At 44.5% G+C, this 17,079-nt stretch overlaps 1 protein-coding gene and 1 pseudogene across 2 annotated transcripts; one reads left to right on the forward strand and one right to left on the reverse strand.

The window, feature by feature from the left end:
* Positions 1–2,488: 2,488 nt before the first annotated feature.
* Positions 2,489–8,512, reverse strand: LOC308422361 (mitotic-spindle organizing protein 2). Its single transcript, XM_080918908.1, has 3 exons — positions 8,329–8,512; positions 7,979–8,124; positions 2,489–3,188 (listed from the first exon to the last, which is right to left on the reverse strand). Exons 1-3 carry the CDS (start codon positions 8,499–8,501, stop codon positions 3,043–3,045), a joined length of 465 nt encoding a protein of 154 aa, XP_080775034.1. The 5' UTR covers positions 8,502–8,512; the 3' UTR covers positions 2,489–3,042.
* A 2,195-nt stretch (positions 8,513–10,707) lies between these two features.
* LOC308422946 (eukaryotic translation initiation factor 4 gamma 2-like) lies at positions 10,708–16,604 on the forward strand (annotated as a pseudogene). Its single transcript has 3 exons — positions 10,708–10,785; positions 11,862–11,946; positions 14,020–16,604. The product of its transcript is annotated as a eukaryotic translation initiation factor 4 gamma 2-like (transcript).
* Positions 16,605–17,079: the final 475 nt, after the last annotated feature.

Here is a 17,079-nt window from a genome sequence, read left to right on the forward strand (position 1 = left end):
AGTAGGCTTCACTAATAGTCTCTCATAGGCTTTCTTCATGGTGCTAAGCCTCAGTTTCTTTGCATGATCACTTCAGTCCTGGGCTGTTAACTCCAACTGAAGCTGCACCTTCACCAATGGCCTTCCCTGGCCTCTCACAGTGCCGAGCCTCAGCTGCTCTTCATGACCCCTTCATGCCTTCAAAACCAGTACTACCTGGGTGGTTCTTATACAGTACCAATTCCAGGTGCAGCATGAGGTACAACCCTGCCTATCTCTGGAGCACAGCTTCTTTGTGCTCTCAGGAAACACTTCCCAGAAGATTTCACCTCAGTGATGCTCGTTTCTTAATCACTGCTAATTCCTTAGCTCCAACTAACCAGCATCCATTGTCCTAGTAACCACTTTTCTTCTTGACTCTAAAGCCAGAGCCACATGGCTAAAGCTGCCAGTTCTGCTGCTTGCTGGGGCTGGAACATGCCCTCCCGTATTCTATTACCAGCTTTGTTTTCCAACTCTTTCACTGCCTCAGCTTGGCTGTCTTGAAACTTGGTCTATAAATTGACCATGAACTCAGTCATCTACATGTTCTGTCTCCTGAATGCTAGAATTAAAGGTGTGTACCAGCATGCATGGATTTAAGTTTTTCTTCACTGAGAACTTGCTCTGTCCCAGGCTGTCCTTGAACTCATCAATCTGTTTGGCTTTGTCTCCTGAGATTAAAGGTGTGTACCACCATCCCTGAGCCTAAGCTTTTCATGGATACATAAAGATCCATATCAAAAGCCTGTCTTTCAGCCTCAAATTCAGGATCATAGGTGTGTCCTCCATTTCTGGACTTTAGTTCATTCCAGATTAAATGTCCAAATGAAAACAATAACCAGGTAATAATAATTCCTAAATATAACTATCAATTGTTCAACTGCAAAAGCATATGCTATAAACTTAGCTGGGTGGGATCTTGCCCTGAGGTCACCACTCCTTTAATTTGTTAATCTCTTTGAACATATAATTTGGCTACATTATACTTCCTGGTGTCCATTTATTCTTTGAACCATACGCTTTCCTCTCTAAGCTTGCTAAGTTTGAGCAAAATGCCCTTCATGAGAGTAAACCACAGCACAGACTTTAAACTGAGTTATTCTGAGATCTCCTTTTATCAACGTAATTAATCTAAGTCTCTTCACCTTAGCCTAAGGCGGACTCTTCAGACAAGGGCAAAAACCAGTTTCATTCTTCAAATTGTCACAAAAACAGTATCTAGGTCACATACTAAAATTCTCCTGAAGCATCTAGAGCCAGACTTTTGTAGTTCAAATCACCATCAGTACTACTGGCTTCCATATTTTTACTAGGATAGCCCATTAAGCCCCATGTAAAACATTCCTCCAAACAAAAGCATGGTCAGGCCTATCACACCAATACCCCAGTCCCTGGTACCAACTTCTGTCTTTTACTGTCAGAGTTTTACTACTGTGAACAGACACCATGACCAAGGCAACTCTTATAAAGGATAATGGGGTTGGCTTACAGGTTCAGAGGTTCAGTCCATTATCGTGAAGGAAGGAATATGGCAGCATCTTAGCAGGCAATGTGCAGGAGAAACTGAGGGTTCTACATCTTCATCTGAAGGCTCCTAGCAGAATACTGACTTTCAGGAAGCTAGGATGAGGGTCTTAAAGCCACAGTGACACACCTACTCCAACAAGGTCATACCTACTCCAACAGAGCCACCCTCTCTAATAGTGCCACTCTCTGGGGCAAGCATATACAAACCATCACACCTAGCAAGTTTTCTCTGGGATTTTTTTTTTCCTGAATATGAGGGCAGCTACCTAATTTCGCACAGATAAGATTTAGTCTGAACACAGCTCCAACCAATCATTTCTAGGCTGTGTGTTTGCCTCTGCGGTAAACTGGCAGAGTTGTGACAAACCAAATCTAGAACGTTTAGCACCTTAACCTTAGAGAATAATTTTGCTAATTCCTGCTCTATTTGACTGTATGCACTGCTGCTGACAGCTCTGAAACCCTGATTTGCAAACTCACAGTGCCTGCCTTCAATGCAGAGTAGACATGTTCTTGTACCATGATAGCCACAGCAGTCACAGGGCTGTGAAGGCGGTCATGGAAATGATGTTTTTGCCAGAGCGTAGGGAAAAGGGAGTCATGGAAGAGTACCTATAATGTGTCTTACACTAAAGAGAAAGTAGCCACTATATCTGGACTTGATTCAAGAATCATGAGTGCTTTCTTCCTTCTCAGGCAGGTGAGCAGTAACTACCAGCTCTTTCCAACTGTGGTCTTGGAGAGATGAGGCCAGGGAGCAGGAGGCTGTGTGAAGCATCAGCAGCGTCACAATCATGGCAGAGGCTTGGGCCTCCTTAGAGCAGATGGTTAGTCAGTCCTACACTGGAGAGGCATGCTAACTAAATTAGAAAATATAAAACAACTTAGAAAGAGTTCATTGTGAGGTGTGGGATGTACATGAAGTTCAGTCCCAGAAATCAGGAGGCAGATAATGGAAGATCCTGAGTTCTAGGCCAGCATGGGTTTTTAAGTGAGCACCTATATCAATTTAAAAATAAAGACAGATACAGAGAAAGAAAAGAGATGGAGATTCTAAAACATGCCTGTGTGGGCAATGGCCACAAAATCCCTAATTCTGAGTATGATCCAGCAGGTAACAGCCTATCCACACCGTGGCTTCGACTCAGCAGGCAACCATACTGGTACCCTACCTACCAACACTGTGATGGGTGGGCTTTGTACAGATCTTTGTACTTTATGGGAAGCATGTTGGCTTGTTTATAAGGAGATTCATATATATGCATATTTTCTTAGACTACAAATAAGATCCAAAAATCACTGTTATGAGTCCAAATTAGTTTGCCTGCAGCAAAACCAGGACTCCACTCACTCTAACTCTCACTCTTTTAATAGTATCAAAAAACAGCAGCTACAGATATTCAGCTTCTCAAAAGGGCTTAAAGAAGTGAAGAGATGGACACCATCTGCTTTGAGGACTGTGTGCCAAGTCTCTGTTCTAGCCTATGGGCTGCTTCAGGAGTTACTTTTTCCAGCTCCTCCCACCTTGGGCAGCCTAGTAGCACTGGGCTGGCGTGGCATCCTCTGGATGGGTCTTTCACGGCTTCCACGTTCTGCCGCTATAGACACACTGCCAAGAATGGGGCCACCTCTGTTTCTTCCTGAAAAGATATAGAACCCAATAATTAGGACTGGAGCAGACCCCAGCTGCAGCACATTTACCATTTTGTTCCCCAAGAAATATGCCCACCTTTCTGCTCTACACAACCTGTTCCAGCTGCAGATGTGTGATTAGTAATCTTGGTTGTTAACTTGACTATATCTGGACTTAACTAAAACCTCAGATGCTAGCACACTGTTAATGGATATTTTAACTGGATTACTTGATGTAGGAGCACCAGCACTAACTCTGGGCCACAACTGTTGGCAGCCACACAAAAGGACAGGGAAGAAGAAAGCTTTTGCTTTTTGCCTGTTTGTTTTCATTTTCCCTGGCTCATCTATCTTTGCTAGTTTTGGAATCTACTTCTTTAGAATTCTATCATAGACTCAAGACCAGGAGCTCTGTAGGAATCCCTGGGAACTCTAGCAGCAGGTTAGGAATGCTGACACTGAAACTTGTAAACTGAACTATTTGATTCTTGGACTTTCTGTTAGACTGTGTCACTGACTTCAGCTTCTAAGCCACTCTGATGAATCCCTTTTGAATATATGGTGTGTGTGTGTGTATTTGTATATATAATATTTTAATATATGTTTTCATTTCATCAGTTTAGTTACTTTAAAGAACCCTGACTAAAGACTATCACAGCAGGAGTGGCCCTAGAGAAATGGAACTTTAAGGATGAACCTTTTCAGTATCTGGCACAGGTTTTACAAGTCAGCAGTAGTTACAGTTATTAAACGCTCTTCCAGTAGCATGGAGAACACCACCAAAAATCCATGGTGTAGACTATTTTAACAACTTTTCAAGATAAATGCATCTGATTATCCCGACTTACCTACTGTGCAGTACAAGTATAACCAGACACTAAATTATAGTGACTCCATGTATAAAACTTGGCAAGTTGTGGGAAAAACAAGAAAAATAATGGTGCTGGCATCTCTGGATAAACTGACAAAGTTTTAAGGTTTTAAGGGGCCCTGGAAGAGAATCTTCTAAGATTGGTTGAGTTGCAAAAAAAAAAAAAAAAAAAAAAAAAAAATTCAGTTCCTGTTGCAGAGGATGTTGAAGTTGATGTGCACTCGCAGATGGGTGAGGATGGGAATCTGTGGGGATGCAGATGTGTGGAAGGATCCTCCTGAGGCTGAGAACCTTTAACCCTCAGTTTCAAATGCTTTATCTATCCCAGGAAGGATTGTTTCCACCCTTACCAGAGGCTGCATCCTCATCCCAGCCCCTTGTATTTTCTTCACTACCTTTGTCTAAGGGAACTCAAAGAATCAGCGATGAGTAAAATGGAAGCCAGGCAACACAATGCTGATGTCCTCAAAACCCACCCATAGTTGCCTGGGTACTTAGAGCCAGATTTAAGGCTAAGCAGGCTCCTAGAGGGGCAGTAGAAAGTGTAATCACAAAAGAGGTATGTTATACTACCTCTTAATACGTCTGGTGACTTATTCTAGCAGTCTGGGCACTATGCGTAGGGATAGATTTTAAGGATGAAAATTAACAGTGGAAGAAACAACCTGATCAGGCTGAGTTTTTTGACATGGAGGAGCATATAAGCTTAACACATAACCTCCCACAGTTTAAGGACAGTATCAAGGTTTGTTTTGTTGTTTGGCTGAAGCATTTGTCAAATGATGGTCTACCAAAAAGGAGCCTGATATCCACCATCTAGGTTTTGATAAAGGGATCTGAAGGCTCAGAGAAATTGTAATGTTAGAGGGGGTCCAATGTGTAAAGCCAAATTCTCCACAATGGGAAGGCCCAGAAGACACGTCCGTTAGTGGTGCTTTAGACACAAAATCATGAGAGGGTCCCAGCACACTTAAATAGCTTTGGGTTTGCCCTGTTCTTCATGCCAGGCCTTAGTGCTGCTCAGCTGATGTACTAGGGTAGATTGGTATCCATGAGCAGCCTCCCCTTTCTGAGGATGGGGGGATGAGGGAGGGGTTGGGGGTGGGTCTACAATCACACTGTAAAGTGAATAAATAAAGAAGGGGAAAATTTCTCCAAACTAAAAGAAAGAGGTGTCTATTGAGTAACAAAAAACACACAGACCACCAAATATGATTAGAAAAGAAATTCCCTATGACACATAATAATCAACACACTGAAGTGCAGAACAAAAAAAGAATATCAAAATTTACAAAAAAGACCAAATCACAAAATGGTAGGCCCATTACACTAATACCTGAGTTTTCAAAGGATATTCTGAAAGCTAGATGGGCCTACATACATGTTCTATAAACTCAATAAAGCCACAGATGCCAGCCCAGACTACAAAATCAAGTAAAAGTATGACAATTGACAGAGAAAGAAAAATATTTCACATCCAAAACAAATAATTTTAATTAAGCTCAACCAAAGACACTGAGGGGAAAAGCAGCCTGAAGGGGTTAACTATACCCAAGAGAAGAAAAGGAATAAATAATCCTAGAGCAGCTAAGGGGGGGACCCTCACAAAATACTGGTCAGTAATAAACACTTTTCACTAATAACTTTCAATATTAATGGTCTCAATTTCCTCAATAAAAAACACAAAGACTACTAGATAGTATTAGAAAGCAGGATCTATCTTTCTGCTGCAGCCATGAAACACACCTCATTATCAAGGACAAGATATTAGAATAACAGGTTGGAAAAGGTACTCCATGCAATGGACTCAAGAAGCAAGTAGGCATAGCTATTTTTAATATCTGGCAAAATAGACTTAAACCAAATCTAATTAGAAGACATAGGGAACGAAATTATTTTCATGTTGCTCGTGTGTGCGTGTGTGTGTGTGTACACGTGTGTGTGTGTGTACCCATGCACATGTATGTGTGTGCCAATGTTGAGGTTTTGTCTTTACTGTCTATAGTGGTGCTAAATGTAGGTCTCCCAAGACCTGGAGTCTGCATATAGTCCCTGTGATCCTGTTATATAATAACCCAAGTTATTCCTAATTGGTAAATAAAGATTACAACAGCCAACATCTAGGCAGAAGAGACATAGGTGGGGTTTAGGTTCCCCAGACGTGGGGTTGGAGAAGGAGGAGGAGAACTTGGAGGAGGGAGAAGAGGCCTTGGACTAGAAGTAAAGAGAGCATAGCCCTGTGGGCTGGCCAGTTAGATAGGAGTAACCCAGATGGAACATAGTAAACAGTAAGTAATAACTCAGGGTTATCAATAGGAAAGTAGACTCTAGCACCACGGAGGGAGGCACTGCCCAGCTATTCTGCTGCTAGGGGCTTACTGTCTATATAAAGGCTGTGAGTATGTCTTTCATTCGGAAACTAATTGGTTTAAGGTGGGGTGGGAACCCTGAGCCAGGAATTAAATAATTTCTTCAACATGCCAGGTACCTGTACTCTCAGTATTTGTGACTCGGAGGTATCAGAAAGGTCTGGGGATGTAGCTCAGTGGCATAATTCCTGACTAGTACATAGAAAACTAATGTACCAGGGCTAAAGGGCAGAACATGGTACAGAGTTCTAGCATAGAAAATGAGAGGGAGTGAGGGAAGGAAAGAGGGAGGGAGGGAAGGAAGGAAATGTCACTCTTAATGGTGTTGTCAAGGAGGCTGGGGGAGGCATCTGTTCCCTATGTCATACTTGCAGTCAGCTGAGGAACACTGCTGAAGAGGCTGAAGCCATGTTTCCAATAACATACCATGACACCTCATGTTTGTCCCTGACCTGCATCCTCTGCCTGGGTGGGAATCTTTAAAGTGTGCGAGTGTGAGGGTGTTGGTCTTACCCTGGAGCACCAGCCCAATTGCATACTCTATAGATAGTGTATCTTTGATAGACGGAGCAAGGAAACATGTCCTGGTTCTGAGTTGCATGGCTGGGATGGCCTACAGAGCCCAAAGCTCAAAGCTACCCTGGCCTTGTGGGACCCAGACATGAGACAGTCAATTGCCTGTGAAAGGACACGGGCAGGCAGCAAGAGAACCAGCGTGAGGGGTGGGGGCAGGGCCACAGAGCACAACAGGAGACAGAACTGGGGAACAGTCTGGAGGCCTAAAAGAAGCAGAAGTAGGGCCATAGAGACAGAGAGGCATAAACTGATCAGAAAGAGTTAGTGACAATGTGGGGGTCCCCAGGCCTGACAGTCTCCCTTCACTGGGTCGGGGTGCTCATTTTACCCCACTTGGGTTCCTTCCAGGTTGTTCCTGTGCTTCCACACAGAGAACCAGCACTAGGTCTCCACCCACTTGTCTGGGAAGACAAGCTATATTTCAGAGGGTTCCGACAGCACAGAGAACACATGAATGGGTAGGTTGAGGATCTGAGATCCGTCACACTCTGCTTACCACCATCCGCTCACACTTGGTCCCTGCCATGACTGCAAGAGCACGGGGCCCTTCACACCTGAGCTCATCTTTCTGTCAGACCTCTGCTCTTGTTCTACGGCAGTCTGATGGCTATAGTCTTACAACCCCAAAAAATCCCCAGATGGGAGGTGTGCTGGCCTGGCCTGAGATGTCGGGAACTAGACCTGGGCCTGGGAAGGGGCGGTCAGGAGTTCTGAGTACCTCCCTGACCCTGTCTGTGAGTGCAAGGTAGATGAAGACCAAAGCCCTGGCATGAAGAAGTGGTAAGGAATCAGACAGTTGGTCCCCAGCCTGCTTGGACCAGTGTTTGATCCAACAGTACAGTCCCAAAGGTGGAGCCAACTAAGGTCCCTGGAGGTAGATGGGTCTGCAGACCCTGGGAGGAGGCCTATAGACAGGCTAAGAAGTTCTAAGATAAGCCAGCCTGGGGTTCTCTGCCCCTCCCCCACCCTGGCCACCTCTAACCTCGGGTCTCTGATGTGGATGTGGACAGAGATATGGACACCGAATCTTGGGGATCGTTTGCCAGCCGCTGCCCAGCACACATAGACTTCAGCATCTGGAAGACGGCGAGGGGAGCCACGTTCAAATTCAGCAAGTCCACCAGAATCCTGGGAAAACAAATGCAGTGCTTAGTAAACACTGCAAGCCACAGGACGGACATGCTCCTGGAGTCGCGCCAGCTGGGCCACCGTCTTGAAACCCCTTATAGAGACCCGGATATTTTAGAGTAACAGATGCAGGAATGAGGTGTCCTGAAGCAGGCATTAAATGTAGGAAGTATGAGCTCTAAGTCCCGACCCTGGCCTTCTCACTTGAACACATCGGGGTCGATGGCGGCGCCTGCAGCCTGCGCTAGCTCGTACAGCTCCATCTCCTCGGCCCCCAGCACCTTCTTCCGCCGAAGCGCCAGCTTCTGCAGCGTTGCTGCCTCCAGTCCTGTGGATACCGCGAGTCCAGCACCACCAGCAGCAGCAGCCGCCGCCATTCGTGTGTCCTAAAGAGATCAGTGTTGGGCACAGCCCACCCAGGTGACTCCACAGCACCCGCTACTGGCCACCCGTTTCCTTGCAGGGTTTCTGCAAGTCAACAGCTCCAGCTCCGAGGCAGGAGTGCCAAGAGGTCTTTACACAGTCGGTTGCTTGCCTTGCTCTGAACGTCTAGTGTGCACAGGGCAGTGTGTTAGGCATGGGATGGGGGAGGGGTGGAAAGCTGACCGCTGCGCTTGAGCATCAGATTTAGACCGCTGGCTTAGGTAGCAGCCCCAAGAATGGTGCCTGGCACATACTGGGTACTTAGTAAAGTAAGTGCCTTTGGATGACGGGTATTCACGATTACGTGTGATTACCAGTTCTGTTGACGGTCCCTAAACAGCTTTTACTTTTAGACCAACACGCACTCCTGCCACACCCCCGAAATACATAAATTTAGGGTTAGGATTACAGCAACTGACGACGTCACTGCGCACGCGCCTTCGTGGCCAACTGCTTCTGCCGCCAAACTTGACTGGTTTGGCTTTTGCGCGGGCCTTTCCCGGGTCGTTCCCACCAGGCAGGAGGTGTGGCTTGGTAACGCGCAGCTCAATGACGTTATTTCCGTGTTGTGCGGCGTCTATTTCTGAAGGTAGGTTGGCGAACAAAATGACCAAAGGTGAATTTAACACGTCAGCTTGGCCGGTCACCATGAATCAAGTGTCACTGCCATCGGGAAAGAGTGGACCTGGGGAGCCAGTCCAGAAGTGCCCACACAGTGAAAGGGGACCAACAGGGGCTTTTAAAATTTGTGCAGGGGCACTCTTGGAGATATTTTGTCTCCTGATGCTTTGTCCTTTTACTTTACTGATCTTTCGAGTGTGTGTGTGAGAGAGTGTGTGTGTCCCCGCAGGTGTGTGTTTGTTGGTTTGGTTTATTTGTTTGCTTGATTTGTTTTATTCTGGCTTGATTTTTTTTTTTTTTTTTTTAATGTGCCTGTTTGCTAGGGCAGGGAGGAAGGGGAGGGAGAGAGGGAGGGCGTGTAGTTGAGAAGGTGGAGAAGTGCAGAAGTTCAGGGAGGAGATGAGGGAGGGAAATTATGATAAGATTATAGAGTATGAAAAATATTTTTAGTATAAAAATATATGGGATGAACAGTCTTCATTCTTAGGGGGATGAGTATACATTACCAGGAAGGGGGGAATTTATAGAGTATCTCTACCGTACCCTGCCTTCCTCCTTTACTCTTTATACTGATCACAGCTTCCCTGGTTCTGCTGGTCTTCATACTTGGTGAACCTTTGGCCAGTCAACAAAGGTCCAGACCTCAGGACTAAACACCATAGACATGGCTTTCCATGTTGAATGGTGCATCTGTCACAGTGAGGCTCATGGTGACAGAAAGCCGCTGGTGACTATGAAGAGCCAGTGTTGGCTGTGGGGGATGAGTGTCTCCAGGAGCAGACATTACAGGATATGTGTGCATCTAGGCTGGCACCTTCTTCCCAGCGTGAATATCCAGGTGTTCGCAGGATCCCAGAACATTTCCTCAGGTTTTTACAGAGCTGTGGACATGATGTAAAAGTAGACCCTCCCTGCCTCTTTAATTTCTCATGGGGTTGATGGCTCACAAGGGGGTAGCTGGTGGTTCCAGGATCCAGCTTCTATTGCTCAAAATGCCCAGGAGTACAAACAGGAGGCAAATCCAAATGTGACACAGCACTATCTTCCTAGCCAAACCGCTATACCCATATGGGATCAGCTCTGCCTGTTTGTAAGAACATGTCACCTTAGGTCCATGGATGGCCAGTATTCAGTCAGAGACAGAAGGTCAAGGTAGGGTCACTGAACCCTCGTGTGAGTCACTCCCATTTGCATACACTTCTGCCCTAATCACACATGGCTTCAACTCCAGGAAAGGCCGGAGGGCTAGACTGCATAGACTTAGAGACCTTAATTGAGAGTTCTTGTACTAATGTATACTTAAAAATTCTAACATTTATGCACACACACAATTAACATTCTCATACAAAACCTCTGTCTTTCTGTCTGTCTATCTCTGTCTTTCTCCCCGACTCCTCACAACACTGTCTTAGCTAGTGTTTTGTCAACAAGACACAAGATACAGTCATTTGGGAAGAAGATTCCCATCAGATCGGCCCGTCGGCAAGCCTGTGCTGAATTTGTTTTATTGATGACTGATATCAGAATGCCCAGCCAACTATGGCTAGTGCCACACCTGGGCAGGTGGTCCTGGATGGCATAGCAGAACAGGCTAACCTAGCCATGGGAAATACGCCAGTAAGCAACACTATGCCCAGAGCCTGGGCACCAGTTCCCACTTCGGTGTTTTGCCTTGAGTTCAAGCAAAGACTTCCACAGATGATGGATCATGACTTATAATATGAGGCCTTTCTTCCCGAATTAATTTTGGTCATGGTGTTTTATCACAAGAATAGAGACCCTAACTAAGGCCTATACTGTTATATAGTCTTTCACACTGTTATATTCTCAGACGCTCACACAAATTCACTGTCATACACACTCACAATTTCAGCCTTTTTGCATGCAAGTATACATTCTCACACTGTTGAATGCTTACACACCACATACTTAAATGTCACACATAGTGTGTTAAACACACAATCTCACACAAATTCTTGAAGCAAGTCATACACATAATAACACCCTCATACCTTTATATACCTATGAACATACGTATACACTCTGTGCTGACTTGTCTTTGTCAGCTTAACTCAAACCTACACATTAACAGTAGAATCTCATTTGAGGAATTGCCTCTTATCAGTTTGGCCTGTGTTCATAAGTGTGAGACATCTTAATTTCTATTAATGAATGGGGGCCCAGCCCACTGTGGGTGGTGCTATTCTTAGGCACATAGGTATGGACTATAAAAGGTAACTGAGCACACCAAAAGAAACAAGTCAGAGGAAGCAAGCCAGTCAGCAGCTTTTCTCCATGATTCCTGCTTTTCTGTCCTGCTTGCCATTCCTCCTTTGGCTTCCCTTGTTGGTGGGATGACCTATAAGCTGAAATAAACACTCCTTCTCAAGTGCTTTTGGTGAGGATGTCTAGCACAGCAACAACAACAAAGAAAATAGTAAGTTGAGCATGATATACATTTTCACACCACAAAACACACAATATACACTCATGTGAATGCACACACTCTTACGTACTTTCTTTCTCTCACCCAGTCACCCATTCATACTTATTGTTGCTCATACATTCACACATGCACACACAGAGACTCTCACAGGGTGTCACAATTCCCCCTTGTGTCACAGTAAATATTAAAATGGAATAGATTATCTCTTTATCGTTCCGCAGTTTCACTCTGTGGGCACCACTTCCAGCATGGAGCCGGCGTGTGGACTCTGTTGCTCAGTCTGAAAGCCGCCCCACGGCTCGCTTCCCTGGCGGTTCACTCCGCCTGCCATGGTGGAATTACTGCCCCAACGGGTTTCTCTACCCCAAACACCAACACAAACTTGACCCAACAGCATTTCATAAGGCTTATATATCAAACTCTCAATCCACAAACCCTCTACACAACAAGATTACATCAAATGGACAAAGATACAAACTGCCCTTCTTTATGAGAAAAGAGACCTATAAAATCGCTAAAATGTTCATAGCTACCTAACACCAATTACGTCCACCTAGATCCAATTTATTTTTCCCGAGTTCCATCTTGATCTTCTCTCTCTCCTTCTCTCTCTCCCCCTCAGACCCTCTCTCCACCTTCCCTTCTGCCCAATCACCGACTCCCCCCTGTATTTTACTAATTAAAATGGGAAGAAGGTTCTGATGAAGTTCTGAGTACATGACTAGGCAGCCCTTCTTGGGGAAGTGGAATTAACATCAAAATACAAATGGCTGCAGGACCATCTACAACACCCTTGCATTTTTGCACAGTTGATTTATTGACATTCACTTGTACTGGAGATACTTATGCACTTGTCCACTGTACACTAGCATTCTTACATGTACACACACACACACACACACACACACACACACACACCACTCTATTATACCTCCAAACAGATCCTCAGAGAAACATGGTCCTACACTTAAAATCATGTACACCACACCATACTCACATAGAAACACACAAACATGGTCACACAAACACACAGCAAGATGTGCTGACATACTATTGTACTTACTTACATTCATACTCATACATACAGCCTCACACAAGCTTCCAGTGTGACACACTTTCATAGAAGCTCTGGCCTTGAAACTATCCCTAATTTTAACCCAGTTAAGAATCTAAACTATAGCCCTAATACTAACCTAAACCCGAACATTAAACTGAACCTTATCCTTAGACAATCTGGGGTCTGAACACAGCACTAAGCCTAATCCTAATACTAGCCTAGCCCTAATGCTGTACCTAACACTATTCCTAACCCTAACTCAAGCCTTAACCCCAAATCTCATTCATAAAGTCTCCATTTGTTCCAAGAAAAATTTTCTTCATGAGGAGTAAGAACTACATTACCTGAGGTTATAAGAATAAATGTTTAGATTGTTGTTAGGGATTATGCTAAGGTTAAGTGGTGGTTAACATCCATTACTTCACTAGCTCTGGATATTTGGCTAGGTTTCTAGTACCAAGAATAGATTCCTTCGGGGGCTGGAGAGATGGCTCAGCGGTTAAGAGCACTGATGCTCTTCCAGAGGTCCTGAGCTCAATTCCCAGCAACCACATGGTGGCTCTCAACCATCTGTGATGGGAATGTAAATAAAGAAAATATCCAATAAGAAAAGGGAAGAAAAGAATAGATTCCTCCTTGTTGAGTAAGTCCACCTAGAGAGCTGTTAATCCCAGCCAAAGTACGAAGGCCACTGCTGGCCTCTTAGGATATTTTGCACGTTGGTCACTAGTGTGGTTTGTAGGCTTCATAGCAGGTTAGGACTGTTGGTTACGTCTCTCCTCAGGAAGCTTGTTGTGTGCTTTCTGGTATCATGAAACCCACTCCTCAGGAAGAAACATCTAGTTAAGTTCCAGCTCAGGTGTCTGAAGTGCATAGGGGGTTACCTCCTGCCTCTGTAGGGCAACCCAATTCAGCAACAACAGCTTGTAATGTTTTGGGAATTTCTTGGACAGCCCTGACCAATAATAGCTCAAAAGAAGGTTTTTCTTGTCTGGTTATTGGAAGTTTTTGTTAGGTGGTCTTTGGCTCTTGGAGGGAGCATTGTCAGTCCAGATGGGAAATTTTCATTTAAATTCTGTAAATGTGGCCTGCAGCTAGCCGGAGCATTGTGGGTACCAGGCGGTGGCTGCAGCAGCTACTCCTCTGAGCTGAGAGTTTCAAGCCAGCCCTGTCTCCCTCCTTCCCCTTCCCTCCTCCTTTTTTGTTTTCTGTTCCCCTTCCCCCTCCCTCCCTGTCCCCAATGACCAGATCCAGAGGAGGCAGCTGCAATGGCTTTTCATTTCTACCATCCGCTCCACTCCCACCCCATCCATTAATATTATTTTTTTGAAGAGTCTTCGTTGACAAGCCACCAACGTGGAGAGTGCGATTGCAGAAGGGGGTGCTTCTTCAGGCAGAGGAGGAAGTAGGGGTGCACTTCAGCACTATCCCAAGACTGCTGGCAACAGCGAGTTCCTGGGGAAATCCCCAGGGCAAAACGCTCAGAAATGGATTCCTGCATGAAGCACTAGACAAGATGACAACTCCGCAGCAAACAACTCCACAAATGAAAAAGAACGACATGATGCAATCTTCAGGAAAGTTAGAGGCATACTCAATAAGCTTACTCCTGAGAAGTTTGACAAGCTATACCTTGAGCTCCTCAATGTGGGTGTAGAGTCTAAACTCATCCTTAAAGGGGTCATACTGCTGATTGTGGACAAAGCCCTAAAAGAGTCAAAGTATAGCTCACTCTATGCTCAGCTATGTCTGCGATTGGCAGAAGACGCACCAAACTTTGATGGGCCAGCAGCATAGGGTCAACCAGGACAGAAGCAAAGCACAACATTCAGACGCCTCTTGGTTTCCAAATTGCAAGATGAATTTGAAAACCGAACCAGAAATGTTGATGTCTCTGATAAGCATGAAAATTCCCTCCTCCCTGAGGAGGAGGAACAAGGAGCCATTGCTAAGATCAAGATGTTGGGAGCATCAAATTCATTGGAGAACTTGGCAAGATTGATCTTATTCATGAATCTATCCTTCATAAGTGCATCAAAACACTTTTGGAGAAGAAGAAGAAGAAAGTCCAACTCAAAGATCTGGGAGAGGATTTGGAGTGCCTCTGTCAGATAATGAGGGCAGTGGGATTCGATTAGACCATAAATGAGTCAAGACCTTAATGGATCAGTACTTTGACAGAATGTGTTTCTTAATGTTAAGTAAGGAATTGCCCGCCAGGATTCATTTTCTACTGCAGGATACTGTAGAGTTTCGAGAGCACCATTAGGTTCCTTGAAAGGCTTTTCTTGACAATGGACCAAAGACGACCAATCAAATCTGTCAAGATGCAGTTTAAGATCTAGGAGTGTTTATTCCTGCTCCTATGGCTCAAGGGAGGAATGACTTCTTCCTGGAGGGACCGTTCATGCCGCCAAGGATGAAAATGGATAGGGACATACTCGCTGATATGTTTGGACAAATGCCAGGTAGTGGAATTGGTACTGGTCCAGGAGTTATCCAGGATAGATTTTCACCCACAGTGGGATGTCATCGATCAAATCAGCTCTTCCATGGTGATGGGGGACATATCAAGCCTCCTATGCAATCGCAGTTTGGAGAGATGGGGGAACAAGTTTATGAAAAGTCAGATTAGCTTGAGGCCTGCTTAGTCATTTCTAATGAATAAAAATCAAGTGCCACAGCTTCAGCCCCAGATAACTATGATTCCTCCCTGTGCACAGCCACCACTCACTCAAACGCCACCTCTGGGACAGACACCTCAACTTGGTCTCAAAATTAATCCACCATTTATCCAGGAAAGGCCCGCCAAGACTAGCAAAAAGTCACCATCATCAAAGGAAGAACTAGTTAAAATGACCAAAGCCGTTGTGACTGAATATCAGAACAGGGGAAATGCCAACGATGCTGTCAGTGGTGTGAGAGAAATAAGAGCCCCACACTTTCTTCCTGAGATGTTAAGCAAAGTGATCATCTTGTCGCTTGATAGAAGTGATGAAGATAAAGAAAAAGCAAGCTCTTTGACCAGTTTACTCAAACAGGAAGGGATAGCCACAAGCGACAACTTCATGCAGGCTTTCCTGAATGTATTGGAGCAGTGCCCCAAACTGGAGGTTGACAGCCCCTTGGTGAAATCTTACTCGGCACAGTTTGCAGCTCGTGCTGTAACTTCAGAGTTGGTGAACATTTCAGAAATAGCTCAACCACTGGAGAGTAGTACCCACTTCCCTCTCTTCTTACTTTGTCTTCAACAATTAGCAAATTACAAGACCAAGAATGGTTAAATGAATTTTTTTCAACAAAGCGAGGTCAGTATGCAGAAAATGCTGCCAGAAATTGATCAGAATAAGGATCAAATGTTGGAGATTTTGGAAGGAAAGGGACTAAGTTTCTTATTCTCCTTAAATTGGAGAAGGAACTATTGAAGCAAATTAAGCTGGATCCATCACCTCAAACTATATATCAATGGATTAAAGATAACATCTCTCCCAAACTTCATGTAGATAAAGGATTTGTGAACATCTTAATGAGCAGCTTCTTACAGTACATTTATAGTGAAGTTAGCCCACCCAGCAATGGAACGGATTCTTTCTCTGCTCCTTCCAAAGTACAGTTAGAGCAGGAAAAACAGCTGCTGCTCTCTTTTAAGCCAGTGATGCAGAAATTCCTTCATGATCATGTGGATCTACAGGTCAGTGCCCTGTATGCTTTGCAGGTGCACTGTTGCAACAGCAGCTTCCCAAAGGCACGTTACTTCAATTTTATGTTCATTTTTATGACATGGAAATTATTGAAGAAGAAACTTTCTTAGCTAGGAAGGAAAACATAACTCAAGAGTTTCCAGGAAAAGACAAGGCTTTGTTCCAGGTGAATCAGTGGCTAACCTGGCTAGAAACTGCCGAAGAAGAAGAATCAGAGGAAGAAGCTGACTAAAGAACCAGCCACAGCCTCACGTTGTGCAAAGCACACTGTTGCTGCGATGTAACTGCATTTGACCTGCAAAGATTCATTCCGCTGTCACGTTTTTCACAATATTTAAAGCAGGAGCACATCAGTAAGGTTTCCTCTGCATAAGGTTTTTGTAGTGTGATGTCTTAATCATAGTTTACCATCAAACACTTTAGGAGTATCCCTAATGTTTAGATAGAACATTGGCAGCATGCAATAATTACATCCTAAGTTCTCAAGCAGGGACAGTCTATTGCAAGGACCTTCTTTACTGCCAGTCACCATGGGCTGTTTTAAGTTAGGAAACTGAACAGCAACACTGAATACTGTGGAGATGCACTTGGCTCAGTAACACTTGAGTTGTTGCGATATTTGATTATCCACTTGGTTGTTACAGAAAAACTCTTAACTGTGACTGATGGTTGTTGCCATAATGGTATATTTCCTGTATTTCTACCTC

This window comes from Micromys minutus, assembly GCF_963924665.1.
Source record: "Micromys minutus genome assembly, chromosome: 7".
NCBI lineage: Eukaryota > Metazoa > Chordata > Mammalia > Rodentia > Muridae > Micromys > Micromys minutus.